This window comes from Diadema antillarum, unplaced genomic scaffold, assembly GCF_040938485.1.
Source record: "Diadema antillarum isolate AM-2024a unplaced genomic scaffold, OU_Dant_1.0 seq00000082_RagTag, whole genome shotgun sequence".
NCBI lineage: Eukaryota > Metazoa > Echinodermata > Echinoidea > Diadematoida > Diadematidae > Diadema > Diadema antillarum.
In genome coordinates this window covers 494,882-522,823 of record NW_027271175.1, presented here as the reverse complement: position 1 = coordinate 522,823, position 27,942 = coordinate 494,882, and the positions used below count along the sequence as shown (strand labels likewise).

General features: G+C 39.7%; 2 protein-coding genes across 3 annotated transcripts in view; both read left to right on the top strand.

The window, feature by feature from the left end:
* Positions 1 to 9,819, top strand: part of LOC139726267 (uncharacterized) — a 56,707-nt gene extending 46,888 nt beyond the window's left edge. For both annotated transcript variants that reach the window (XM_071637335.1, XM_071637334.1), the window contains exon 3: positions 9,410 to 9,819. In XM_071637335.1, the coding sequence (XP_071493436.1) occupies positions 9,410 to 9,804 (395 nt within the window). In that variant the 3' untranslated portion in view covers positions 9,805 to 9,819. The remainder of the gene's footprint in view (positions 1 to 9,409) is intronic.
* A 624-nt stretch (positions 9,820 to 10,443) lies between these two features.
* LOC139726266 (uncharacterized) lies at positions 10,444 to 26,057 on the top strand. The gene is made up of 15 exons (XM_071637333.1): positions 10,444 to 10,470; positions 13,515 to 13,629; positions 14,707 to 14,798; positions 16,275 to 16,377; positions 17,337 to 17,431; positions 17,832 to 17,976; positions 19,027 to 19,178; positions 20,057 to 20,126; positions 20,621 to 20,790; positions 21,095 to 21,146; positions 21,643 to 21,755; positions 22,212 to 22,323; positions 22,975 to 23,125; positions 23,604 to 23,755; positions 24,431 to 26,057. The coding sequence occupies exons 2-15, from the start codon at positions 13,607 to 13,609 to the stop codon at positions 24,558 to 24,560; spliced, it is 1,560 nt and encodes a 519-aa protein (XP_071493434.1). The 5' UTR covers positions 10,444 to 10,470; positions 13,515 to 13,606; the 3' UTR covers positions 24,561 to 26,057.
* The last annotated feature ends 1,885 nt before the right edge of the window (positions 26,058 to 27,942 follow it).

Genomic DNA, 27,942 nt, shown 5'->3' with positions numbered 1-27,942 from the left:
TGAAAGTTGTCTTACTTACGGACTGTTACCTCTTCAAAACGTTCATCTACACATTTACATACGTCAAAGAGATAATGTACATGAAAGATGGACAATGTTAACAAAGAGGGACTCGAACTCGTGACCATCTGACTGTGTTTAAGATAATCAGTGTTTTATACACTGTATAACACCGTGACCACTGTACTTTATGCGAGATGGCTCACAAAGTGTCACAGTGATATGACTGTAAATTGTAGCATGACTATACATGAATTCTTTTTTTTTCGCAGCCCAATATAGAGATGGGACTTAGTAGAGTTAACATCTCATCTTTTGCCACCATCTCTGCGAAACGTAATATCATGTACAATACAAATTTACGAACACTATAATAAACTGATTATTGTGACGCTTCGCTTTACAAATGCTACTTTGATGCTTGGTTGTACCTTCTTCAGTCGAGTGAAAACCGTTGGAAAAACAAACAAACTTGATTTTTGGATGTCAAACTACGAAGCTGTCTGAATTTAAACTTGTGTACTTGGTAACCTGTTGCCCGCTCATATTTTGTTGAAAACGAAATTAAAAAAAAAAAATAATAAGGAACATCTTTGTTAACACATTAACACACATAGTCATTACTTGATGAAATATATGGAAATGGACCATCGTCCAAGGCAGTTTTTAGATGATTAGGTTGTTGGCTCAAGGAGAAAATTCGATTGTTGTTATTTGCTGTTGCAATGTACGCAGTCGCGGATTTTTTGTCCCCGCTAATTGAGTTGTTAATTTGCGAAATTTTTTCATCGCGCGAGAAATACCAAGGAAGTTGGCGGTTAATTGGCGCTAATCCGCCTCCCACGTCAACGCATTCCTTTTCTCTCAACAGCACTTCATAAACGCTTTGTGAATATCAACAGGCTTCGTTAATGACGTGTTTCCTCGAAATATGCAACAATTGTTTCTCTCGCAAAGGAGAGGGAGGAAAAAAATAAAGCATTTTGGCGGGAACAGCCTGTCATCGCTGAATATGCAACCGCCTGACAGAAATACTTTTGGATGCTATCTCGTTTTCGATCTTCACACAGTATTATACTTGGTGAGCTGTCACAATTCAGAGTCTGTAAAGTTTTTTTCCTTGAAAGACGGGAGCTGTTCATTTATGTCACGGGCAAACTGCTAAGACTTTTAATTGTACGAATGTAATCATCATTGCTCACTCATTTCTCACTTTACCCTCTCTTCTCTTTTCGTCTGTTTATCTGTATTTCTGATCCTCTCTGTTTTTCTGTTTTTCTGCCTTTCACTGACTCTTTCTCTCACACAAGCGTGTGCACAATCAAGTGATGGCTGCATGAGTATTTCCGAATTGAATATTATTTTTCCGTCATCATTTTCTAAATTCACGAAAAGATCCACTGCTCCAATTAGCGCGCCATAAGGTTCCCTCCCCAAAGCCAATGTGCAAATTACCACATTTCCAATAATCTCTTTATTTTCACTCTCAGGTAGCATACAATGTGTTATCAATGACGAAATTGTCAGAAAAAAAACCTGTGATTCATAAATGCAAATAATGCACTCACTTGTGCTATATCGTGTAAGAGATTTCGAGGAGAATAATTCTGTTTTGAAGGCATCTTGTGAATTCAAACAAAAGAGGAAATAAACGAATCCAAGAAGCTGTTTTCCTATTTTCAAACGAACCCTAATGTCATATTAATATCATCCTCGTTATACAAGGAACGATTAATTCTAAACATACATAAGTCGTTTTACTTAGTGACCGGAAGCGGCTCTATCGAGTTAACATGACACAACTTCTTTGATAGACAGTACATGTAATTGGTAAAATCTTTAATCTTGTTTGATTTCTCGGTTAATTGCCATTTCTTTTATGTTTTTATTTCATAGTTTAAGAAACAGAAGGCAAAATGAATAATCATATGGTTTGTGGCCTCTGTTGGTGCATTGGGTGGGATTTATTTCATTTCCATCAAGGTGCAAATGTACTTCTTCTTTTGTTTACAGAACTATGTAATCAATGTTTGTATTGTTGTTGCTAGAAACGAGAGAAATTCAATTCAATTCAATTCAGTTCAGTTCAATTCAGTTCAATTCAATTCAATTCAATTCAATTTAATTCAATTTAATTCAATTTAATTCGATTCAATTCAATTCAATTCAATTCAATTCAATTCAATTCAATTCAATTCAATTCAATTCCATTCATTTCAATCTGATGTTAGGCTACTTTGCGAGAGATTAATTTTGACATCTCGACGGTACAGTTCAGTTCAATGATATCATGGGAACTATTGCAGCAAACCTAATCCACCCATACTTAACAAAAAAAAAAATTGAAAAAGCCCTCAAAACGTTATTTTTTCTCGAGGCCATTCTTATCAATTACAATGCAAGGGCATGAAAACACATAAGCGGCTAATATCCGCCACCTCTTCCTGAAACTCTTGACGTTAACGCCACTGCAAAAACAACCACCGTTTACCGAATAAGCACTTGGACTGCCCCGTTGTACCAACTTTGAATTGATTCAAAATAAAAGAGACAAACGACACAAGGAGGTATACTGATAATGGGCAATAACAATCGGAGAGTAATCTCCTCACCAGAATGTATATACAGCCATCATTGCGATATCCCAGGGTATGGTGGAAGGGACCACCTTCATGCATATCCTTACTATGGAATAAGGAGAAGTTATACTTCATCAACGAGAGGTATCATGGGAATTGTTCATAAAGTTGTAACCACCGAATAAACTTGTGTAACATCTTGAACAGAAATTACAACAAGATGATTAATGATGATAATCATTGAAACCATTAAAGCGAGCAGCACATATCGCTATAAGCCATAATTTATAAAGGGGTTATATAAGTAATTTCTTATAAAGCGCTATGTCCAGTTACAAACTACTCAAAGCGCTTTCTGCTCTCTCTTATGAAAATAGAAAAGGTACAAACAAATAATACATTACAATACAGTGCAATACCATACAAAACAATACAATACAATGACACCGCCTAACAGAAGAAAAAAAAAACCCTAATCATATGATTGAGCAAAAAGATATGCCTTGACATGTCGTTGAAAAGTATCTAGGTTGTGTATGTTACGAACATTATCCGGAAGTTTATTCCAAAGTGAAGGAGTCATATGGAGGAAGGCGCGATCCCCGTAGGTTTTCCGTGTTTTGGGAACATGTAGCACCGTCGAAGACGAAGAACGTAGGCTGTAAGCCGACTGCTTTACTGTGACCAGGTCCTGAAGATACTTCATGCCATGTAATGCCTTGAAAACAAGGGTAAGAATCTTGTACTCAATCCTCTTCTTGAAGAAATCTTGCAAATAACCGTCTTGAATCTATTCGGAGCTTCAATTAGAATAGTTAATGATATACAAGAGCATGTTTGAAAGATATACTACACGGGAAAATTGATATCTACTTTTCTAATGGCTGTCACGCGCTAGTTTGATACGACGTCAAAAGAAAAGATTGAAATCACATTATACGCATGCGCGCGATTCAGACTGAAATTTAAATCCGATATCGATTTGGCAAATACACATGACGAAACAGAAACAAAAACAAACAAAAAAACCAACCTATATCCGTCTTCATTAATATCCATCAGGTCTCTGCTATTGTATTGATTGACTTTACAATCTTGAAAAATCAATTCTTGGTCCTTTTTCCATGCAGTGTAGCCAAGTGATATCAATAATAATCTATCTTTTGATTACTTGATAACAATGCATGAGTAGGGCCTACATATTACATGTACTCATGCCTAGTTATCAATTAATCAAAGGTCCTTGAACGAAGTAATGTTGTGACTTGATTTGTTCAAGAGATGCCATTTTCGAAATAGTGTTGGTTTGAGCAAATAACCGTCTTGAATCTATTCGGAGCTTCAATTAGAATAGTTTAGATTTTCCTGTCTGGTAACCGCATTATTCATTCAATATCTTATCTAAGTTTGGGAGTTCTGATTGAGCTCTTCAGAAATTTGGACACTCAAGCGAAATTGTAGGAAACAAATAAACAAACAAACAAAGCCCGCAGAAACTAAACTTTGAAGAAATCTTGCATTCTTAGACCATGTCGAATTAAATGAAGGCAGTTCCAGGGTCACGATTTCACCTAGTGACACCTTGCCACTATCCTCTCATTTCTAATTTGGACAGATTCACCTTGAAAGAAGCTGACCCTGGTCAGAAAATCTGGCCAAATAATCTCTTAATTTATCTAAGGAAGATCAATACAGCACACACGACTCGGGAAAGTGGCCTTTCCCGATCGTCCAGACTAAATACGTAACGCCTCTTCCGAGTACAAACAGCACGCGCCAGACAAAGAATGAATTATAAAAGAAAAACAAGACAAAACAACAACAAAATCTTCCGGTCAGCACAAAACTACGTCAGCTTTAAAAAAAAAAAAAAAGGATAAAGAAACCGTACGCGACCATCCGCGGTAAAGGTTACTCGTAGCACGCTTATTTTTACCCCATCGACAAAGACTGTTAAATTGGTTTCCGAATGACTATTGTTATGATGCCAGCGTTGACCCTTCGTTCTAAGAAAAATCGTAAAAATGTTCGGTTCTTTTTCAATCGGTCAGCTCTTGCGTGATAAGCATTTGCTTGCATCACAATGAATAGGCCTCAAAATGTGTGCATAATAGGCATGTGGAGCGGAGATATAAAATGACGTCGAGGTGTGAAATACCTAGCGGGTGGTCGAGCTCGAGACGGATTTTGGTCGCAATTTTATTGGATTGTTGTGATGAGTCAAGGGCAGTGAATAGGCCTTCTGTTTTACCTTTGTTTTCGGAAGGTCAACTCGAGGTCCCTGCCGTCATTCTAGCCTCACGCGTAGGCGACTCAAAAGGCCCGAAACCCCTTCCTTCCGCCGACTCACGGAAAAGCAGTGGTCGTGAAAACGATCAAACATAATTATTATTATTTCTCCATTTTCTCATTTTGTAATTTCATGGAAGAGCCCCCCCAAAAAAAAAAAAAAACACAAGCAAATAAACAAACAAACAAACAAACAAACAAACAAACACGACAAAATTAATAATAGTAGTAACGATCAATATTGTGGAAATAAAGCAGCAAATGGAATTGAGGCGCCTCTATGGCGATTTTTTTTTCATCCTTCTGTCTTTTAACGGCCGATTATGAGCAGGTATAAGACCTCATTAACACGTTTAAGAAAGAAGATAAACACAAGACATTATTGGTCCTGTTATAAAAGGCAGCAGGTCTCTTGCATCGAGTGGCTTGTGTGTGTGTTTTTTTTTTATTAATGAAATGGCTTATAACACTTGTAGAGGTACTAATGATATGAAAAAAAAAAACCCACATATCTGACGGAAGTTCTTTGTGGTTTTGCAATCTTATAATAATACTGCATCTACTATATGTATATTTGTATATGCATTAGGTCCTATGTAGCCTTTTTGGTCGGCAAATTAATTATCTTCTTCAGCAGGTGCCTATTCTAGTGATTAAGATGGTAATCATTGTTGATTTGTGCCCAAAATGAGACGCTCAATCGGTCTTTTTTTAATGTTTTATTTTCACCAAGACATCCCATAAACCACTACTGTTGCAGTTACAACTCAAACGACATCGCATCTTATTCCCCATGAGCGATGGTATTGAAAGTCTTTTTTTAAAACAAATTCTTCTTTTTCCCTCTGTATAATGGCTATTTTTTCCGGATAGTATAGCACAAAGGATCACTTTCGTTTTGTGTAACAGAAGTCACAATCAGCGGCAAACCCTGCGAATCCATTTCTTAAAGTCTTGTGTGGAATCATTTCATCGCTAGTCAACCTTGGCATGTTAGTTGGCAACCTTCCTTAAGTTATTTCTGTACGTTTCGAATATATTCTGTTATCTGCCGACAAAGCAAATCAAATCCATCAACATTCTAAACATGACTCTGTTGCTGTTGTTTTTCCCCCTCAGAGAAGTCAATATTGTTGAATAGTTCTTTGACGTCACAAACAAACAGCAAAATCCGAGGAGCAAACATCGTACTGTAAATATACAGCTAGTCTGTCAAAAAGATTTGCAAATGTTATGTAATCACATATTTTCCTTGTGTTGTGCTGATATTCAGTGTAGCCAGCGTTGTTGCCTAAACACTGAGTACCTTATTTTAAACGATGTCAGATCATTCTATATTATCCAAAAGCGTGACTCACTAATTGTTTCTTTGCCAATAAGTAAATGACACAACCCTAAAAGCTGCTGACCCTTTATTGTATATCTAAACTTGACACCTGTTGTTTGGAGATTCTGGAATTTCAAAACAAAGTATCGCTTCGTTCTCGAAGATCAATAAAAAAAAGAATAGCTCGAATCAAACACGTTATCAAAACACACACAAACACGCACAGTCGCTTTGCACTGGCACGTGCCAACCCGTACGGCTTGACCTTTGATCCTGATCCGCTCAACCGTATGCCAATACCAGCACTTCCTGATATCTTGAGAAACGCGGCACGACTCGCGTTATTTAAATCGGACCCAAGCACAAGATAAAAATCATTACAACGTTGAGTAGCGAAACTGTGCAGTACACCAGCTACGCTATATTCAGTGAAAGTGATTTTGGTGTGTTGTGAACTTTGAAATCATTTTTAACCCGAAATCTATCTGAACTGAAGCATTAGGTTTGCTTCTCCGAACAGTGACACTGGAATAACTCTTGGGGTACATGATAAAGGTAAGAATCGAGGAACATTGGTTGAACCACCGCTGTTTAGGTCTACGTCTTGCACGTTTCATCGAGGTACACCATTAAAACCAGGGAGGTGCTCACCTCCCTGATTAAAACTAACGGCGCCCAATCTGGTACGCTTCGGTACTTATCCCATTCGGGATGACTTTCAGTGCATGTAGTAGTGGTGCCAGATTTTCAGGTGACTGATAGATGGTTTATTCGATTTGCGGTAGCGCATCGTCCACCACACGATGAATCTGATTTGAAAGACAAGATCCCTTGATTGTATTGAGAGGCCTTGTTGTCCTTAATTATCTGAAAAGGTGCGAACTGCCGCTGTATTGTATTTTGTCTTTTACGCTCTCTGGACACTGACCCTTTCGTTGGCTGGGTCAACATTCGCTGCATCTCCCTTCGGCTTTGTTTTGCCCCATTTATTTTCTCTGACTTTTTTCTCTCTTTAGTTGTTGTTGTTGTTTGAATTACGATACTCAAAACATTACTCCTTGTTCACGTCGTGTAGTGCTTTGCTTCCTTTCAGTCCGTGCTTTGTATTGTATTATTGATAATATGTGGACCAAATCGGTAGAGAAATAACTGGAAATAATTTCACGCTGAACTGCACTGAAGGCTCGAGCCATCTTCATTGAATGTCGTAGCCCACGAGAATCCGATGGATCATGTGCAAATTCTGTATTGTTTTCAAAAGTCTTGTGAGGAACACTGGCTAAATGCAGATTCCGTAGGTGCATTTTAGATTTGACCCCAGGGTAAAGGATAGAATTTAAATATTGATATACTATGCCGGGCTTTTCACTCCCCTGGCCTGCTATGTTACACAGCGCGTAAAGATTTCTACCGTGCATGATTGCCTACATCTGTTAGCCTATATGCTATGCAAAGCGTCTTCTTTGCTGTCGAAGAATCAAATGCCATTCCCAATGCAGGGTGAGAGAATAAATTGAGTTGCTGAATGAATTTTCATAATCTCCATGATGGGGAAAGAGTTCTTGTTTTTACCCCCACAAAAAAGAAGAGAAAAGAAAATGATATTGTACATGAATGGAAATAACAATTCCAACCATGTACGTTGCTTTGATATTGATTATCTAGGGTAGTAGAATGAGAAAATTGAAAATGGTGTCTGCTATGTGTAAGGATGAGAGTTATCATTCAGGATTGTGTACAGAATGGACTTTTTTCCAAAGGCGCTGCATCGTGGCACCATTTAGGTGTTTACTATTTTCTTGTCGTGTACCCCTCTTTACTTAGCCACTTGTGGGAATTCTGTCTCACGCAGCAAACATAACACAGTTGATTCAATACTAACGATTGCATTTTGAGGTAACTGTTGAATCACGAGCTTCTAAAAATAGTTAAACTTGGCCGCGTACAGGCTGTTTTCAACTCTTCTTTATTTTCTTTCTTGGGCAGCGTTCCAGGAGAAACCTCGTGGCGGGGAACATTTTTCCCTGTTTTCATTGTTGTCTGTTATGTACCTAGCATGGTTTCTACTACACACATCAGATGGTGTAAAACTTTGGTGACTCAAACCGAGGCTACATCATTATTGTACTCCCATATATTCCCAATGAAATTTGTAGTTTGAAATGTATAAAGCGTGAAGATTTTGTTTCTCTGGACAGTTGCGGTAAATACTGCGTGTCTCATTATTACAGGAGATGTTGACTTGAAGCGCGAGAGATGTGTTAATTTACATTCAGGTATAAGGGCACAGGCGTATGTTTGAGGGTCCCGACAGTATATCTGATATAAATGTCAAGGTAAATGTGTCAAAATATTGTATCAGATTGTATGTATTGAGACAAACTTCAACAAGATCGAGAGCATTGCGTTTACTACAGCAAACGGAATATACAACTCCTCTTTGATACGGTGACACGGTGACAATCGGGGGGGGGGGGGGGGGCAGGGGTTCAATTGAAATGTGATAATCGCCACGATGGAAATTACTACAGCACTCCCGTTATAACAAACACGGCTATAACGAAATTCTGGTTACTGAAGTAAAGATTCAGGCAGCAACATTATGCGTTCTATCTTTTTTTATCGTTTATTTGTTCGGGTATAGCGATTGGATATAACGAAAGAAAACTGCCGGTCCCGAGGACTTCGTTAGAATGGGAGTCCACTCTGTTCTTGGTTTGCTTGTGATAAATTAATGGGCAAAGAGAGAAAGAGGAATGCAACATTTTAATCGGAAACTGATGAATTCAATAATATGATGCGTCTTATCAGACAATATACTGGCGTTGCAATAATATGCAAAGAGAAATAAAGAGTTAGCGACATTAATGATAACTCCAAGGCAATTAAAGTACAGGTGAATATTGGTGGCGAAACATTGGCTAGACCCCATTCTTCGTTTCGGCGTCAAATCATCAAGATTTTCAAAGCGTGTCAGGATAAGCTGTTCCACATGGCGGGGCAAGGACGTGTCTATGGCGCCACGCATCTGGTTAGTTAAACTCTTGAGCTGATTAGAGTATAATAAACAAAAAAGAAATAACAGAAACCTCTAGAAAGCTCATGGGGGTCAGAGATTTTCAAATGACATTGCCAATGTTTCGATGTAGCAATTCACGGTAAAAAATCACACACAACATCGTAACTCTTTTCTTTTCTCTTTTGTTCCGTACAGCGATCAGTCAAATAGAAGAGGACACTGCTGAAGACGCTGGAAGTCCGAAGAAAGGGAAGAAAGAGAAGGTGAAAAAACAGAAAAGTAAGAAAAAGAAGGACAAGAAGGAGAACGAGGAGGAGGACGACGACAACGAAGGGAAAGAGGAGAAAAAACGAAAGAAGAGCAAAAAGAAAGGCAAAAAGGACGAAGAGGAAAACGAATTGGAGAGCTACGAAGACCTAGAGAAGGAGGAGAAAAAAGGAAAGAAGAGCAAAAAGAAAGACAAGAAGAAAGACAAGGAGAACAGAGAGGAAGACGGTGACGAAGAAAAAGAGGACAAAAAGGGAAAGAAGGGCAAAAAGAAGGACAAGAAGAAAGATAAGAAGGACAAGGACAAAGGAAAGAAAGGGTAAAGACTTTGATTTGTATTTCTTGGGATCTTGTAATCCTTAATCTTGCTGTCGCCGTGTTGCCAGAGAGATTTTACGGTCTTACCTTGGATTATAATCATGTCAATGAGTTAGATTTGTTCGAGTAAGTTACCTAAGGAAATGGGATGTACTAGTATTTTTTGTTTGTTTGTAAACGTTTCCACACAACAAGGCTAGTTTGATGGTGAACATTGATAGTTTTTAGTGTCCTCTGTGGGTATTAAACAACCCACTCACGCTTTGATGAACCAGCGGTGCAGGACCTCCGCGCGCGTGCGCACATACACACAGACACACACATGCACTCACAACACACACATACAGGGTTGAGTCAATATATAGATTTTAATGCAAGGCCCCTAACTCTCCATCGTCACTTTGCAGTTTAGCGGTGCTGCTAAGTGGGACACTTATCACCCATCGGTGGCTGAGATCGTGGCATACAACTTTATCCGTATGAACTGCTGTGAACTAACTTAATATTTGGAGAAAGTGAAGATGATGTGATAACTGTTTTGCACTTCAAGTCTGTAAACCAAGCCGGGGATTTATACCACACGTCTTTCGCTGCATCTATTTCCATTTACTGTAGGAAGAAAGACATCGAAGTGGAACCGTCTATGATATCTAATGGAGCAAACTGTCTAGGTAAGTGCATGGATTCAAATGCTTTTTTTTTTTATTAAACATTTCCATTCTCTTGTTCTTTTTTCCCTTTTTTTTTAAATCAGTCTGTCATTAGGTTATCATCGCAATGTTGCACGAGCGTTTTGCTTGAATCTTTGTTTCCTCCGCCACCGTCTTGTTAACCCCGAGGAAGATCTATTTCGAGAGGCCCCCTTGTATATTTTTTTCATAGGCATGTGATACTGTGCTCTACGAAAATAGGATCAGGATATAGTTATAGACTCCATTGATATACATTAACAAACATTGCCACTTTTAAGGTACCTGCGCTTCTATCAGTGGTGATACCTCATGACAGTTGCGTCCTTTTCATTCATATGGAGGCCTAACTCCGTCCGGCCTGCTATACATAGCGATAGGCTGCTATTTCGACGTCTCCTTGTGTTTGCTACATTTTGCACGACATCTCTGATTTTAAAGGGGGAAAATAACAGTGATAATAATATATCATTCTTTTAAGTTCGATTGCCTATATGGTGTTAAGGAGACATTTCAACAATGGTTTTGCTAAGCAACACGTTGAAGAACAATTGTGACCGTTTATTATTACTAATTATTATTATTATCATTATTATTATTACTATTATTATTATTATTATTATTATTATTATTATTATTATTATTATTGTTGTTGTTGTTGTTGAATGCACTTTGTAAAACAACTTGGGATGTCAGCGAATTTTGGCCATAAAAATTTTGGTACCAGGCTCTTGTTCTAAAGTCTGCATATAAGTTGGTGCCCATTCATCTTCGTGGTGACTTTTTAGTAATTATCGACGTTTTAAAGTGCGAGAAATAGTCACGAGGGGTTTTCCTGCCCACTCAGAACCTTTCACTCTCTTGCGGTAGCGGTCTTTGGGGGTTTCATGGTCGCGGGGAGGAGGGGGGGGGGGGGGGGGGGAGACGGGGGTTGTCGGATGCGCGACTCCAAAAATAAGAATGGTCTCCAGGAGAGATTGAAACTACTTTTGACAGGCCACGAATTAAGGAGGAAATGTGGAAGTACCTGTACATGCAGTACAGTGGAAGTAGAGTTCAGGGCCATTTGACTCGTCACCCCTTTAACTGCTCAGAGGGGTGAGAAAGATGAAGTGTTGTATTAAAGTATCAAGAAGAGAGATGAGACGGAGAGAAAAGATAGAGAGATAGTCATTATGGAAGTAGTAATTGGAGAAAAGAGCTCTATATAATGATTCATGACAAGAGTGGGGTGGCGGCTCGACGGGGGACGGATTTTTGTTTTTGTTTTTTGAGGAACTCCTTGATTGCTTAGGGCACAGGGTGACAGTGGTAGAGCACTCCCTCCTAAAAGATAAAAATAGATAAGAACCCCAGTGAAGGAACAGTACGTAAAGTCACTTGAGCGAATTTTAATCAATTAATGATATGAGTTCAGTTTTATAATTCGATCAATGTGTGTTTCTCCATGGCTCATCAAGTATACAGTACGATGGAGAGTGCATACTAAAAGCTGCAAAGGCCGTGACAATAATTGCGACGCTGCCAACGTATGAGAAGTTCGAATTTTAAAATCCTCACAATTACCGCGACCAATTAATGAAACAGAATGGCATAAAATCAATATGTTCCTCCCCGTTGACGTTGATTATCATGAAGCCGTCAAAGTTATTCCCCATTGTATGTCTGACTTCGACAGGAATTGTCTCCATTGTTTTAATGATGTTGCATTAATTCATATCATCCCTTACAAAACTTACCATCGGCATTATACAGAAGTAATGTCATATCACTCAAATCCGTCATCCGTCATGATTACTTATGTACAGAGTAAAAAGAAAAAGAAAATATCCGTGTTTAATCTAATTCGAGTCATCGGGGCACTGTGGTGTAATGGATATAAGACTCCTAACTTTCAAACCGAAGTCCCGAGTTCGAATCCCGCAAAATGTCTTCATCCTTATAAGAACGAGATGTTTTTACTCACAATGTCTCCTCTCGACTCAGGTATAGAAATGGGCAGGCCTGACTGTCAATGGTGGGGTAATGATAATGGTAGGGCCCTCTGGTAGACAATGGTAGAACAGTGGCAACACTGAAGAGGCTGCTCCCGCTGAATAAGACCAGTATACATATACAAATGTATTTTCAAATCATTACTTCTTACATAAAATTTGTTCGTGTATTTTGTTCTGTTGTAAAAAGAAATAGTCCACGATCAACGTCAGATAATGGGTTTAAACCTTTGCTACTTCAGATTTTCCACTCATAGATACAGCACTATTGAAAAAAAAAAAGAAGAGAAAAAACCCACCTAAACGCAATTAGGACACGAGACCTTGGCATTAGATATTCGCTTCTTTTGAGTCATGGCTTCGGTAGTGAGGTGGACCTCGGTAAGGGGTGCCTTGAAAGAATGAGTTAATGCCGCATCGGTCTGTATGCTTGTTGTTGTTCAACATGATTTATAAGGAATTAATATTACACTAATGTTTTGCTGTTGTTGTTGGTGGTGGTGGTGTTCTTTGTTACTGAATAAGGCAGTGTTAGTTTTTCTTTGGTTTATACACTGGAGTCATATAACGGGTATTAAAGACTATTAGTAAAAAAAAAAAATCAGAGATCTGAATGTGTATGAGGATTAGAAATATGAATTCACATGTGAGCGAAGTTGCGAAAGTTTCCCATCCTTTGAACCTATTGTTAAAGTATGCGCTGCAATAGAGAGAGGGAGGTTCAGATAGATAGATAGATAGATTGATTGATTGATTGATTGATTGATTGATTGATTGATTGATTGAGGGAGAGGGAGAGAGAGACAGAGAGAACTCCCTAAAGTTACAGGTGGATGCTGCTGACTCAAAACAGGTCAGTAAACACACATAAAAACAAATAATCTAAAAAATACACCCCCCAAAAAAGAGGCGATCTCAAAATAGTTACACCGTTGAACGCTTCATTGACACGTTTATGATGATGTGCTGACGGATCGCATATGCTGATTGTCGCTTCGTTTTATTATTTTGTTTTTCTTTTAAATCACACAGACGTGACAAATTTCAAAGGTGACCCGTCCAATCTAGAGGAAATCGTGACTGTGTCAGTAACTGTCGAGCCCAAGCCAAGCAAGGAAGACGCGATGAGGGGGAAAGAAAATACAAGGTGAGCTTTCAAAAAAATAGTTGTCGCCCACAGTGAGGTCAATAATTTTCGTCTCGCAGTGTGTCGTTGTGTATACTGTCAACTTCGCCTAGCTTGATTGGACTATAAGGGCAAGATTGTAGCGTTATGAAATTACAGGGGCTTTTTTTCTTGTTGTTGTTCCAACTGTTGGGGGAACTCGTTGGTTCGTCACATTGACAAAAAGTTGAAGGAATTTTCAGGAATTCTGCTTATCTGAAAATCTTAGATATCAGGTTTGATAAGGTTATTTCTTATCAGGATCAATCCTCTGGTTTGCTATGATAGATATGATAAGCAGTTCTGGAGGTGGATTTCAATGACACACTCACACACTGCTGAACAGGGACCACATAGTGATAGGCCGTGGGCCAATAATGTCCTTAGAGTGCTTGCGACTGCAGCATTTGGGTGGCAGCGTTGGATTGCACGGTGCCGTCATTTTTCCGTCTTCGCGTTGTGGAAACCGAAACTAGATTTTATCAAGTTTGGATGTACATAATCCGATAGAATGAATCTGATGAACGCTGTAGATAAGGCCATTACGCATCAACAGTGTAAGTCCACGAGTCGCTTTCAAGAAGAGGCTATGTCGATCCATCATGGGGAATTACTTGAAAGAGTGGTTAGAACTTTCTCAAGAGCATATCTGCGGAGAGTCATCATTTTTTCAGTCCTTCAACATCGAAAGGTCAACTCATTCTTGATCTGAGTGAGATGACATTTGTTTTCCTTTTGTTTTTTTGATTTTTTTTTACCGTAAAGTTTGAAAAGTCATGAAGCACCCTTGAGTCACGAGAACCACCTTCAACTTGAGACATTTCTAACCAGAGAGGTGCGGTAGCGACTCGCGGCATTCGGGGTCGTCTGGTAACGCATTCTCAGCATAAGTCATGACCACAGACGGCCAGTGAAACAGGAGGGGGAAAACGGGGGCAAAACAGGTACCTCATGTTGACATCATGGATTCATATCGATGATATAGGGCGATTGACGTGCACTCATGTTTGATATTGTTCTTTTTTTTTTCTTTTCTCATGGTCTTTTTTATGACTGTAGGCCAGTCACAGTCTTCGAGGGGCCTAGAACGGCCTCGCCCTCCGGACCAGGCGTCAGCGCTCTCATGGAGAAATTCGGCGGACGGGCAGCAGGTGAGGTCATGGCCAAGCACTATTCCATTTATGTAAAACATACCAATAGCAACACCTTTGATAGCTGAAATAAGCAAATAACAACAACAACAACAACAACAACAACAACAACAACAACAACAACAACGTACAACAACAAAAGCAACAGCAACGACAACAACAAGAAACGAGTAAGGTCATGGAAATTGTACATTGCGTGCACTGGATATAATAATCATTGTCTGTTCGTGGGATTCACTCACTGAATAAGGCTGAACTTCCGGTAGCAATCGAGAGCACTTTTCCTTTGGCATTCAATATGCAAATAAAAATGGAGCAGGAGTGATTCCAGTATTAAAAGTACGAAGGAATTTACGTGTGTGAATGCAACGTGAGAGACGCGTGTGGGTCGCGTGTACTTTTGCCTCATGGTTAGGGTATGAAGAAGCACGTAATTTTGCGCGCCATTATATACAGGAATTGCATCAAGTAAAAGACAATAGACACCCAAACATAAACAAACCGAGCAAGACAAACACAGAGATGAATAAAATACATTGAAAGACCAAGGAAACCAGTAGAAAGCACACAAAAATAAATGATAGTTGCCAAAGAGACACGTGCGACAAAGTTATCTAAATATCATAATAAACCCGAAAGGTCAATACGTTTCATCTGACCCACCATTCCCCGACATTTTCTTTTTAATCGTGATGTTTCGATCAAAACTTTCTTGGGGAAAAGTACGTAGCTTGGTCGACGTGCAAAAGTAAGTTTGTGTAGGGAAAAGAGAGAGAATGAGAAAAGAAAATTATCAATGCTGATTTTGCTGTCGTTGTCTACTTAGTATGTCCTTCGCTAATTGTCAAATCAACGCCTCTTATTATGACACGCGACCGCAAAATTATAGGGGAGAAAAAGGGTAAACGTGAGTCAAGGGCGAACCGTTAGATCTCAAAACCACGATTACCAGAGTCCCGTTAGCTGTTCCCTCCCCCAACAACCTACAAAAATGAGTTGACTGCTCATCATGTTTGTTTGTTTTTTCTATTCTTTTTACAGGCTCTGAAAATTATATTTCATTTTACTCTTGTGCTCTCTGTATGCCACCGAAGTAGCACCCACAAATGTTCACAACAAAGTAACCCCTTCTATATTTTACCAGTTTATGTTGGTAAAACAGTCTCCAGTATTAGTAACGACTAACATAACAAGGAAACCTTGTCTGTGGCCCAATGGCTGCCAGATGCTATAATCTTTTGTAATACAAGTATTTGTTTGGATTCGCTTCAATTTTCGCTTTATAGCAGTGACCACTCTTAGCTTCGCTCCTATGATTTATGCTATCGTAACCCGCTCATTATTTTGGCGATTCCTGTGGGCTAAATATTCTGCCTGGATATTGCAGTAAAATTTAGAGAAGATGCATTATTCTCATTGAGAAGACTGTTGCATAATTTTATGGGAATTCATGTTCTCTCTATCTGCCCCACGCAGGCGGCTCTCGGCCCGTCTCATATCCCGCCCCCAAGGTGGTCGGCAGCTCTTCCCCAGGACAGCCCCACCAAGCGGTGACCAGGAAGCCTTTCGGCTACAACAGGTAGGAGCTATGGGCAAACCCGCTTCATCCATAGGGAAGTTGTACTTTAAACCTTCCCTCTCTTTTTTTCACCTCCTTCTCCTCCTCCTCCTCCTCCTCCTCCTCCTTCTTTTTCATTCACTGCTTAAGCACAGGAAGAGAGAAGTGATGTTTTAAGACTAATATATGACCAGACCTTTCAACGCCATTCTTGACTCCTATCTCGAATGATGACAAATTTGCGAGTAGTCGATGATTCAGCATGAAATGACAACAATAATCATATTTCAAAATGAATATTAATTGTCGAGCAAAGTTTCCGTCATGGTTTGCTCTAGAGATCGCAGCTGTTTGTGATTAGTATTTTGTCATTTCGGGCAAGCCTCGTAAAAAAAAAAATTAAATCATCAGTTCTCATGTCGGACACGTACAAAAACGTGGCAATTTATAGGTCTCGATGTAAGTCTATTGTGCAATCATTCAATAGTGGGTTGGATTTGCGTCGTCAAAGTAATCATGTAAGTTCGCGAAAAAACGAACAGTCTTCACATTGATATCAAGGTTTTTACTCTTGCAAATGAGCCTACTGTGGCGTATCTATCCCCTCCAAAGCCTGTGTTAATTCCCATCCAATGTCACTCTCTTGCTGGACTAGCAAAGAACGAAAGTGCAAATCTCGGCTAAATGTGTTGTTGGCAGAAGTTGGCTGCATTTACATGTATTTTGCAACTTGTTTGTTTTGAAACGCGAGGCCAACGTCCTGTTTGCGGTACGGCCTTTCCGAGGGTCGGTTTTTGTTTGCGGGGTATCACAACATCCACTTTAACCTCGCGAACGGATAAATGTTGAGCACTCAGCCAAGTACAAAATCGTTTTTGTGTGCGCTTCATTCTGCTCTAATTTGTTTTGGTCGTTTATACTGTTTTCCTATCTGAACTCTTCTTTCCATTTTTGCTCTCTCCTGTGGTGATTTTGATTAGAATTGAGGAAACTCCCAAGAGAAGAACGGGAGAGCCGGAGTCTCCCACGGGGAATGTAAGCGCGCTCAAGGAGCTGTTTGGCGGGAATAAAGCAGGTGAGTCATGACGAATTATTCTCGTAAAGCCCAGGGATGAAATAGGCCTTTGCGGTGGCAATTTGTGAGCACATGGTGGTCTCACAACGCCCTTAATATGTTGTGTCCTCCAAAATCATTATCTTATAGTTGACAGTTTCATTCTTTTCAATTATGTTTCAAATGAAGTAATTAAGAGTTGTTGTTTTTTTCACCACTACGAGTATGTAGAGCATCATTCTCATTATTGTGTTATCTTTATGATATCCGGGAGAAAAATGTTCGGTATCCGCACACTTTTGTTAATGTTCATGTGTACTGATGGAAATAATGCCATATGTTTTATGGCAACCAATTGTTCCCAGTCCCTCCCTTTCTGTGTGTCCAGTTTTTGAGTCATAATGTTTATTGGTGTTGACAGGAGTGTCCACGCCCACCTCAAGACAGACAAATACACCTCTCACCAAGGCAACACCCGGTGTCAGAGGATCGCCCACCACCACTTCAACAACCACGCCTACCAGGTATGGGGCTGGAAATAGATGGAGCAGCAAGAACAATTACAGGTTAGTGGACATCAGAACCACACATCGCAATTTGTCCATACCAAGATTGATTATGGCAGTAAGGAAAGAACTGCATCAGAACGTTTTACTAAGAAAAAAGACCCCCTCCCCCCCCCCCCCCCAAAAAAAAAAGAGAAAAAACTTGGTTCTTTCTGACTCCCACAGTGTTGCCCTGCTTACCGATGATAACCGAGTACTAGTACTGGAAGCACGAAATATCGTACAAAATTGAGGATCTGTAGGCAATTTAATCCTACGGTGACAACCTTACCATCTTCTGTCTTGATTCAAACAGCTTGAGCCAATTTTCGCTCTCTCAAATTTTGACCCTACTCCCCGCACAAAAATAGATGGGCAATTCCACTTCAGTAATTGGTACCAGTGGGAAGGAGATGGAGTAGTCAAAAAAAAAGATGGGCCAAGTTAGATTTGGGATGATGGTTATCTTTATACACCCTCTCCTGACAGGTTAGGAAAGCAGACGTGAAATTAGCCCGCTTCTCGCGCCCAAATTAACTGCGGAGAGAGAGGGAAAGAGACAGGGGAACAGAGAGAGAGTGAGGGAATAAGGAAGAGAAAAGGAAAGAAAGGGAGAGACTGGCAGTAACACGTAATGCCTCGTGAGAATTTCCCTGGCAACCCGGATGTTGTCTGAACGTGCGGTTTTGGGCCTGAAACTCGCAGCCAATTTCTAGGGCTACTTGCTTCCCAAGAATAGAACAATAACGACAACAACAAAAAAACAACAACCACGATTGGAGCCCGATTTGGACTTTTACCCTGCCCGTCCGACGGTAATTTCAACACATCCGAAAGCAAAGTCAGATGACAAAAGTGCATGACCACGCTTTAATCCGCGCTTTTAAATTTCAAAACCCCAAAATAAACAAAAACAAAAACAACACCTCACACCGAAATTACTGGATATCTCGCAATTTACTTCTCCTGTACACGACCATCCCTTCACAGCCATCTTACCCTAATTAACCGCTATATTAGCGCCCGAATCACTTAATCTCAAACTGTAATCCATCACTACCTCTTAACCAGGAATCTGGATGAGTCGAAATCATCTGATTCAGAGAGTGATGCCAGCAGAACGTCGACGCCGACACCAAACAGGACATCGACCGTCACGACGACCACCACCACGACAACGGGTGTGAGCGCCCTCAGGAGTAGATTCAAAGACAATGCCGAAGGTAGGTTCTCCGAGTTCGGTGATAATTCTGGTTTATCGAAAATCGGTTACTTATGCAAACTTTATCGTGAACACCCAATAGATCTCGTTGCAGGTACAATATTCAGTATGATCTTTATGTACTGTATCAGCTTGTTTATCACGAATATTTGATTCGTATATCACGTCGTGTTGTATCACCTCAAATCCTGCAACAGTACATTGCAGTACATTCGCAGTACATTGTTAAGGAAGGAACGTTCGTTTGCTTTTTGTATTTTTTTTAAAATTTCGTTTTGAATGAAATTATTTAAAGCAAATATGATTGCCAGGCTCTACGAGCTTTAAAAAGTAAATGCAAACAGGCATCGTGAATTGGTAACACAATAACGCATAGAAGGGAGGGGTACGCCACGCCCGTTTCCATGGAAACTTACAACTCATAATATGCGCAGAAGATGAAAAACAGCGGTATCATTATTGATTACGCATAAAAGTGCGAAAAGGGAAACGTCCAATGCAGGCCTCACTCGTAAACCTTGAGTAATGGCATCAAAGTTCATCAGACGAGAGAAACCACGTGCAGGTACGTCGGTTAATTAGAAAGGTAACAGCTTGAAGATCTCGCAGGGGAAAAAAGGTTGGCTAACAACCGCTTCGACGGGATTAAGCCCTGTTAATTGATTGCCATGGAGACGAGGCTTACTCCTTTACCTATCACTGCAGCGCAGTTGGCAGCGACACCCCAATCTTGTCCGCCATTCTCCCCGCCAGAGCCCCGCCTCACTCGTCACCCATTTCTGTCTATTAAACATTGCTGCTGTTGTCGTTGCCGTTTTGCCTCTAGACTGATTAAAATGAATGTTCTCTTATCTTCTTTTTTTTTTTGTCCAATTCTAGTCAAGACGGCTTCGGGACAGGAGAGTACTAATCCAGAGAAGAGGAGGAAGATCGAGGAAGAGAGAAAGAGGTAGATATTTGTTAGCAATCGAAAGTCAACACGGTAACGTGATGACACTTTTCGCAGCTGGGAATGGGAGGGGGACGTCTTTTGAACGTTCAGTGACGTAGACAGATACAATGATTACAAATGCAAAAAAAAAAAAAAAAAAAAAAGAGAAACATGGACGCTGGGGGCAGACCCATGAAACACCTGAAGATGTGGAAAGAGCATACTAGAGTGAGGGAGATTAACGTGTGCAATTGGAGGACGGGTTTCTTGATAATAGAAAATCGTGAACTGAAATGATAAGTTTGATTCCATGGAAGGTCGTTCTTAAAAACGAATGTCCATGTGAGGAAACCTTTCCTTTTCTAATATTCTGTAAATGTTATGTCAAGAGTTTATTTCACAATGCGCACGCAGTCCGTACACGTGCAGCTGGTCTTATTTCTATTTCCATTATTAACTATTCCATTTTTGTTTTTATGTTTGTTTTTGTGTTGTTTTTTTGGCGGTCGCAGGTCAGAAGCTGCGGTGCAAAAAGAAAATGAGAAGAACCGTTCTCCGAAGAAGCAATGGTCGTCGAAGAAAGAGGCCAAGGTCAACGACCGGGATGTTTCGTCCGCCAAAGATACATCACCAAGGAAACGGAAGGGTGTCATGCTGAATAAGATTGGTGGAGTGGCAAAAGGTAATAACTTCACTCTGAAAATGTTTCTAGAACATACGCAATCACTGGGCTGATGTTTAGTCTTTGAGTTCTATTCCATGTAAATGACAGCCCTCGAATCTTTTGTTGAAGAGCAAAGATGTGATAATATGTCATGACATTAGTCATTATATGTATTTATAGATAATTGTTGGTATGGATAGTTTCAAGTCATAAACTGTGTCTCAATGAACCCTTCGAGTAGATTACAGGAGAAGTCGTATTTTTGATTGACAATTTCCAATTCATTCTTATTACACATGTTTTTTCTTTCTCCTTCCAACAGCAAAAACGAAACAGGAGCCAAAGGAAGCGAAAGAGACTGTCACTATGAGAACGTGAGTATAAACACCTTTATCCCAAATAGTTCGTTCATTTTGTTCATACATGTATTGAGTTTGTCTGTTTTATAGGCAGCAATGGTATTCAGAATATTATGTCACACAATAACGCTTTTTGTGAGTACCAATGACAAACTATTTGAGGGAAGTTTAGTCATAATGGCTTCATAATCTTGTGCAAGAGATAAGAATTTTATCACTTACGGCTAACAGTCTGTGTTAATGTTTTCCTCTGATTGGTCCCATGCATTCAATTTAATGTTGGCGGGGACACATTAACAAAAGAATCATTGTGTGACGCCGCTGATGAAGTGACAAAGAATAAAATGAAGGGGGAAAAGGAGAAGATGAAGAAGAAGAAGAAGAAGAAGAAGAAGAAGAAGAAGAAGAAGGAGAAGGAGAAGGAAAGAAAGAAAGAAGTAGGAGGAAAAAGAAAGAAACGAAAATTGATAACATTCTAATTGCTGACTATCATTATTGTATGTTCTCTCAGGCCAATCGGGAGTACGAACGACGAAGAGGCCAAAGAGTGGGCAAGGGCTCTCATCACGAAACGGACCAGCGCGCTGATCAGCGGAATCAACAACTTACCAAAGACGACAACGAGTATGTACCCTATACCGCGTCAAATTGTGCTTTTCTTATGTGTATTTCGTTGTTCAGCCGTGTCAGTTTTGTTCAAGCAGCATGCATTTATTGAGTTTTGTGATATATTTCATGTGATTGGACATGTCTGTTCAAAAATTGTCTGATAAAAACTTCTCATTTTATTAGCTAAACAAGCTTTAATTGGCTGTTTCACCGAAGTTCTAATCATTATATGTACGTTTCTCTATACGTACAGCAGTGCTGTCGGAAGAATAAAGGACATCAATTTTGCACACCGCAGTAGGGAGAAATTTAGTAATTCATGTGATTGGTTTGCTGGTTGAGATGCTCTACTATTTGATGATGAGGAATTAGTTTGTATTAACTTGTTGTTGTTTTTTGAGACTTGCATGGGGGCGTTTGTGACATATCATTTTTCATGTGTTTCCATTACGTTTTTCCTTCTTTCGAAAGCACCGTCGAGAGTTCAGTTCGAGGAAACCGTACCAAAGAGGACGAGACGAGAAGAGAAGCCCAAAGAGAGACCAAAGACAGAATACAGCTTCCAGAACGTCCAGACACCAAGGTAACTATGGCAACGGGAAAGAGATGATGATGATGCTGATGATGATGGGGATGATGATGATGATGATGATAATGATGATGGTGGTGATGATGATGATGATGACGATGATGATGATGATGATGATGATAATGATGATGATTGATGCTGTTCGATTACTTTGTGCTAATCAAAATGATGGAGAGAGCTATCCTATCAAAAGTTAGGACACTGATGCAGTGTGCGTACAAGGTGGAGATTCGACATGGAGTGTAATATGTGTGGAAGAAAAATGCATCGTAACGAAAAAAAATGTATATTACCGTGGTAACAATTTTATGAGGAAGGATTTGATACTACCTTTCTGTCTAGTCTTAAGGTAGAATCGTACTTGGTAGGAAATGTGATAAATGATCCTTCCTGAAATTTCTAGAATATTGCTTTCATCACGCCCCCCCCCCCCCCAAAAAAAGAAAGAAGCACGGTGATATAATTATTATCCAGATATTGTGATTGATCAGGTTTTAAATCATGTGCAGTTACCGCGAGAGGATGCACATTCCAAAGAATGGGCTAATGAAGCATAGTGATCACTGGGGAAATGATAATGATATGGGCGTGGCAGCAACTTGTACCCCTGTCTCACATCTTCTCCCCCTACTCTGTATTTTATAGGCCGAAGTCGATCGCTGATACCAAGGAGATCTTCTCATCCCCCATGTCTGGTAATACGTCACCAGCTCAGAGCGCAAAAATCATCAAAAACCCGACGACGAAGACGCAGAAACTGCTGCAGTGGTGTCAAATCCACACACAGGGATACGACGTAAGTTCACGCTCCACGCAAACACACTCAGTCACATACATCATTTTGCAAAGAGCGACCAAGAATTCGATTCCCCCTTGGATCGGATTTGATGTTCTGTCTGAAAAAAGTTCTGTCTGTGAAACAATGATGGATTACACGACAAATCTGGCATGTACATGTACATTCTTAGTAGTAAAAGTTCGTCCCCAACTTGCCAGCATCAACAAACCCGCCCTTCAGAGTTATTGCGCAAATCAATCCGTTGCCTGTATAGTAGTTTGAACTATAGATATTTGGAGGATGTGTATATATTTGAATTTAAACTCACCATTTTTCTTGCTTTCAATTTCCATGAAAAGTGTTCTTGTCATGCATTTAAGGTTGTGTATATACTGAGCATGCGTGAAATTGACAATAATGTTAATCATGCGTTAAATGTGCTTTTATTAGCGATACTTAATCCCCATCTTTTATGTGTCTGCGTGCTTTGCCTCAGGGTGTGAGCGTGACAAACTTCCATACGTCCTGGGCTGACGGTCTCGCCTTCTGCGCGCTCGTCCACAAGTTCAAGCCCACCGCCTTCAACTTTAACTCCCTGAACGGCAGCAACCGACGGCACAATTTCGACCTGGCCTTCCAGGCAGCAGAGTAAGTCAACCTCAGGAATTGTGTTTAAAGCTAACGTGCCTCATGGCTCGGAACATGATTCCATTACTCGTTCTCTAGACTTTGCGGGCCTTTCAGAATGTATTAGGTAACTCGGTCAATCTGGTCGACGGGTTTTGCGACCTATTTCGTCAACTCTCGGCTTCTTCAACTCTCGGACTAGCCTGGGAGGGAAATCCTTTCTTAAGAATTGGTAATTGAGCAAACCGCAGGTCGACTCTTGGTGAAAGAGATTTATGTATTGAAATAACCTTGACATACGCTATTTTTTTCTATTTTTTAGGCACAAAATCATAATTTTTAGATGTCAAAGGGAAGTTATTTAAGGGAAAAAGAACATGATAATTTTAAATGTTTTATCTCCCTTTTCAGCATGAATGCACATATTGGATGCACATAGCCGTCCTCATCTCGACTTGGTTGAAAGTGATAACAGCTTGCAATTTGTGCGAGAGTCCTTCATGAGCAGATTCGCTTGCAAACAATTCAATAAACTGTAGACGGGTTCACGTCTTGCAGAGGCAATTGAACAATCGGCCTTTTTTAAACTTACCATTTCATAAAAGTGATGTCCGTATTATAATTCAAGCTTAATGATAAAATTTACGTTTCTTTCCTCTTTGTCTTTCCCCCTTTGTGTCCTTTTTTTCTGTGCAGAGAGCACTTCAGTGTACCCCAATTACTAGAAACGGAGGACATGATCGAAATGGGCGACAAACCTGACTGGAAGTGCGTATTTACATATGTTACTGCGCTCTACGCTGGACTGAACAAGCACGCGAACTGAAGGGCCAATAGTGTCACGGACGATGCCTTTTATCAAGAAAAGCGCTGTGCTTGCTGACGAATGAAGAAACTGCCTATGTTGGAGTTCAGTGTCGCAAAGTGTTTGCGCATGATCAGTGACCTTCGTCAGTTTGGGGAACACCTCCGTCTCCTCTCCGGCACCACCTCACCCTGTACTAAAAAGTGGTGCTGGCTATGTATATAAAGACAGTGGAAGTGTCGCCGTTGCGTTCTATGACTTCGGTGCAGTGTTGTTGGACTGAGAGAAAGCGAAACAACACACCAGCAGAACTGATCATTTTTTATTATGTGTTACCTGTACTTTTATGACGTAATCATCTTTTCTTTTTTTTTTTTTTTTTGCTTTACAAACTTTTATGTGCAGATATGATTTACTTATTTTTAAATACGATTTTATTTGCAGATAGAATTTTCATCTTTTTTTTTCTTGCCAGACTGCGATCACACGTGTGCCACATTTTTTTTCTAACCATCATATTAATTATAACGTGAAGTTGCGAGACAGTGTATTGATTACTCCGATAAAGAAAGTAATCGTATCCGTTAGTGGGTGACGAAATGAAGAAAAGAACAAAGAAAAGGTGAAGGGAACCATATCTTGGCATATCGGTCATGTCTTGTTGATAGGGTCATACGATTCCCCCACTTGACCCCAAATTATCAACGTTGGTTAGAGACTACACAAGAAAGGAATGGGTTGTGTGGAATCGTGGGCCCATGTAATGGTGCGTTGCTTGTACTCGCACTGTCCTCAATTCTCGTCCTGTACTGCTGATTTGGAGCCTACATATCAACACCTCTCTCTTTAATACCATTTCTTCAGGCTTTGAAAAAAAAAAGATAATTGTAGGAATCTTAGTGCCTTTTTATTTATCTTATTCTTTTTTTTTTAAATCGAGACTAACCAAATTTGCTCGTATCTTGTGGTTAACCGAGAACGCCACTTCAAAAGAGGATCACTAATGATTAAAAAACATACTAACGCATATAAGTGATATAATAAGCTACATAATTTCTTTTGCCGTTTAAGTATTTTTTTTTTTCAAACGGCTCCTCCTGGTGCAATTTTTGATTTGTTTTTAATGAAGAGAAGTAGGGATTTTACATTTTTATATTCTATTTGTCATTTGCAACAGAAATTGTATATTTGAGTATATAATAGTGGAAAAAGACATTCCGTGTATATTTTCATGATTGTTCTGTGGAACTGTGTGTCGATGTCGTAGTTTTTAATGGCATTTATGAAGATTTCCACCCGAAACTTGGCGAACGCCCTCGCTCATAACTCGGAAATATGAATCCAGTATGCCAGGATTATCAAATCATAAAGTGATTACAATATCTGTGTAGCTGCAGTGGTGTCGGTGAGTAGTGACAAAAGCAATACTGTTAATTTTTGGGAAAATGTTATCTTTCTTGACTGTATGGCTACTTCTCATAGACATTTGAAAAATTATTCATGCTTTTCAAGCATCTTATGTGTTTTTTTTTTTTACTGAATCCCCACGAACTCGCAGAGAAAATGAAAGCCTTAAACTCAGTCGCATATATTCATTCATCTTTATAGGGCCTATATCCAGGCTATCAATTAAAATATCACATGGTGCTAATATTTTCATGATTCACAAACACACGGCAATAAAGTCTAATGTCTTCCACAGACAAAAGTGTATACGTCATTTTTTTTTCGCCAAATGTGTATTTTTGTATTGGTTTGCCTTTGTTGCCTTTGCTAGAAGTTTGTATTTTGCTTTCTTCTACTCAGACATTATAAATGAAGGTGTATTTTGAGTTTTCTTTGAAGATCTTCGATCACGTATATTTTGAGCAAGTCATGATACCGTCTACTTTATACATGTATCGTACTGTTGATTAAGCACAGCTTGAGTTAGTCTGCTGGAAAACTGATGTAAAACTGCTGGTCAGTGGTACTCGCCTGATTGTGTTGTCATTATTATGTTGTGATTTGGATAATTATGTTACTTGTGCAGTTCTTCAACAGTGGCATACATTCATGAAGGTTCCTGTGAAATGGGAGTGCAAACAATTGTCTCTTTGTAAATGAATGAACTGATATCTATTGTGACTTGTCAGAACGTGGTGCAAATACTAAAAAATTGTCTTCTATAAAAGTAGATCTGCATGAGAATTCTGTATAATTATGACTAGGCCCTATAACAGATTTGATTTTTAGACTATATGCCAATTCTAAATTCACTATTACCCCGATGTTGTGATTATAAAATGTGGGGTACACCACACCACACCACACCACACCACACCGCACCACACCACACCACATCACACCGCACCACACCACACCACACCGCACCACACCACACCACACCGCACCACACCACACCACACCACACCACACCACACCACACCGTACACCACACCACACCACGCCACGCCAATAAAGGACCCCGACGGCAAAACTCTCTACCCCGGCCATCCCCGAGACCCAGGCCTGTCGCGCTATCGCATATAAAGCTTAAGACCGTCGCACACTAATTATATGACTCACGACCTTACGACTGACAGACTTTGAATCTGAAATAAATCACAATATCCTCAGAATAAACACGCTTGTTTATTTCACATCCAAAGTCTGTCAGTCGTATAGTCGTGAGTCGTATAGTATGCGGCGGGCTTACTACCAAAATCTTTAATATGTGACAACGTAGGCTTACTGAGAGAAAGAAAATAAAATGCCGGGAATTGAAGGGAATTTGAGTCTACTTACAATGTAGGTGTCAAATTTCGAGGGAAAATGTCTTGAGTGTGACAGTGCTTTTACGCCAATTGATTTCAACTTCAAAATCCCTCACTGTTTGACCGATTAATGAGTCATATCATGATGCCTTACACTGTTAGACAATTATGATTTGACGATTAACATGTTGCACCTGTACAATTTCCAACACAAAAATATAATACTCTGTATGAAAGAGACACATTTGATTAGACATCTTTATATAACTACATGCTCATTGAATTATGACAAGAGCAGGAAAGTAAAAAAAAAAAAGGTGAAAGAAAATCTGACCTATTGGAAACATAAGTTTGTCAGGTTTACTATCTAATCTTACTCGAGACTTAATCAGCGGCTTAAAGCCGATTAGTCAGCTCTTTTATGCGAAGCCATGACTATAATGTGCAGTATTCACATGCTTCTCTTCAACTCTGTTCGTTTCATTTGGTCCCAAAATCTGTGTGACTTATGATACAACTACGCTTAAACCTGCCAGACATTGTGGATACCTAAAACGCCGAGAAGAATGATACGCTATCGGTAAATATCCTTTCACAGAATTTTCAAGTATTCAAGTTCATATTTATTCGTTTTTTTCACAATATAT

Coding starts and splice junctions, on each gene's coding strand:
- LOC139726266 (XM_071637333.1), top strand. CDS start 13,607: ATGAGGGGGAAAGAAAATACAAG. Junction 16,378..17,336: donor AAGCCTTTCGGCTACAACAG/GTAGGAGCTATG, acceptor GATTTTGATTAG/AATTGAGGAAACTCCCAAGA. Junction 21,756..22,211: donor CTTACCAAAGACGACAACGA/GTATGTACCCTA, acceptor TTCTTTCGAAAG/CACCGTCGAGAGTTCAGTTC.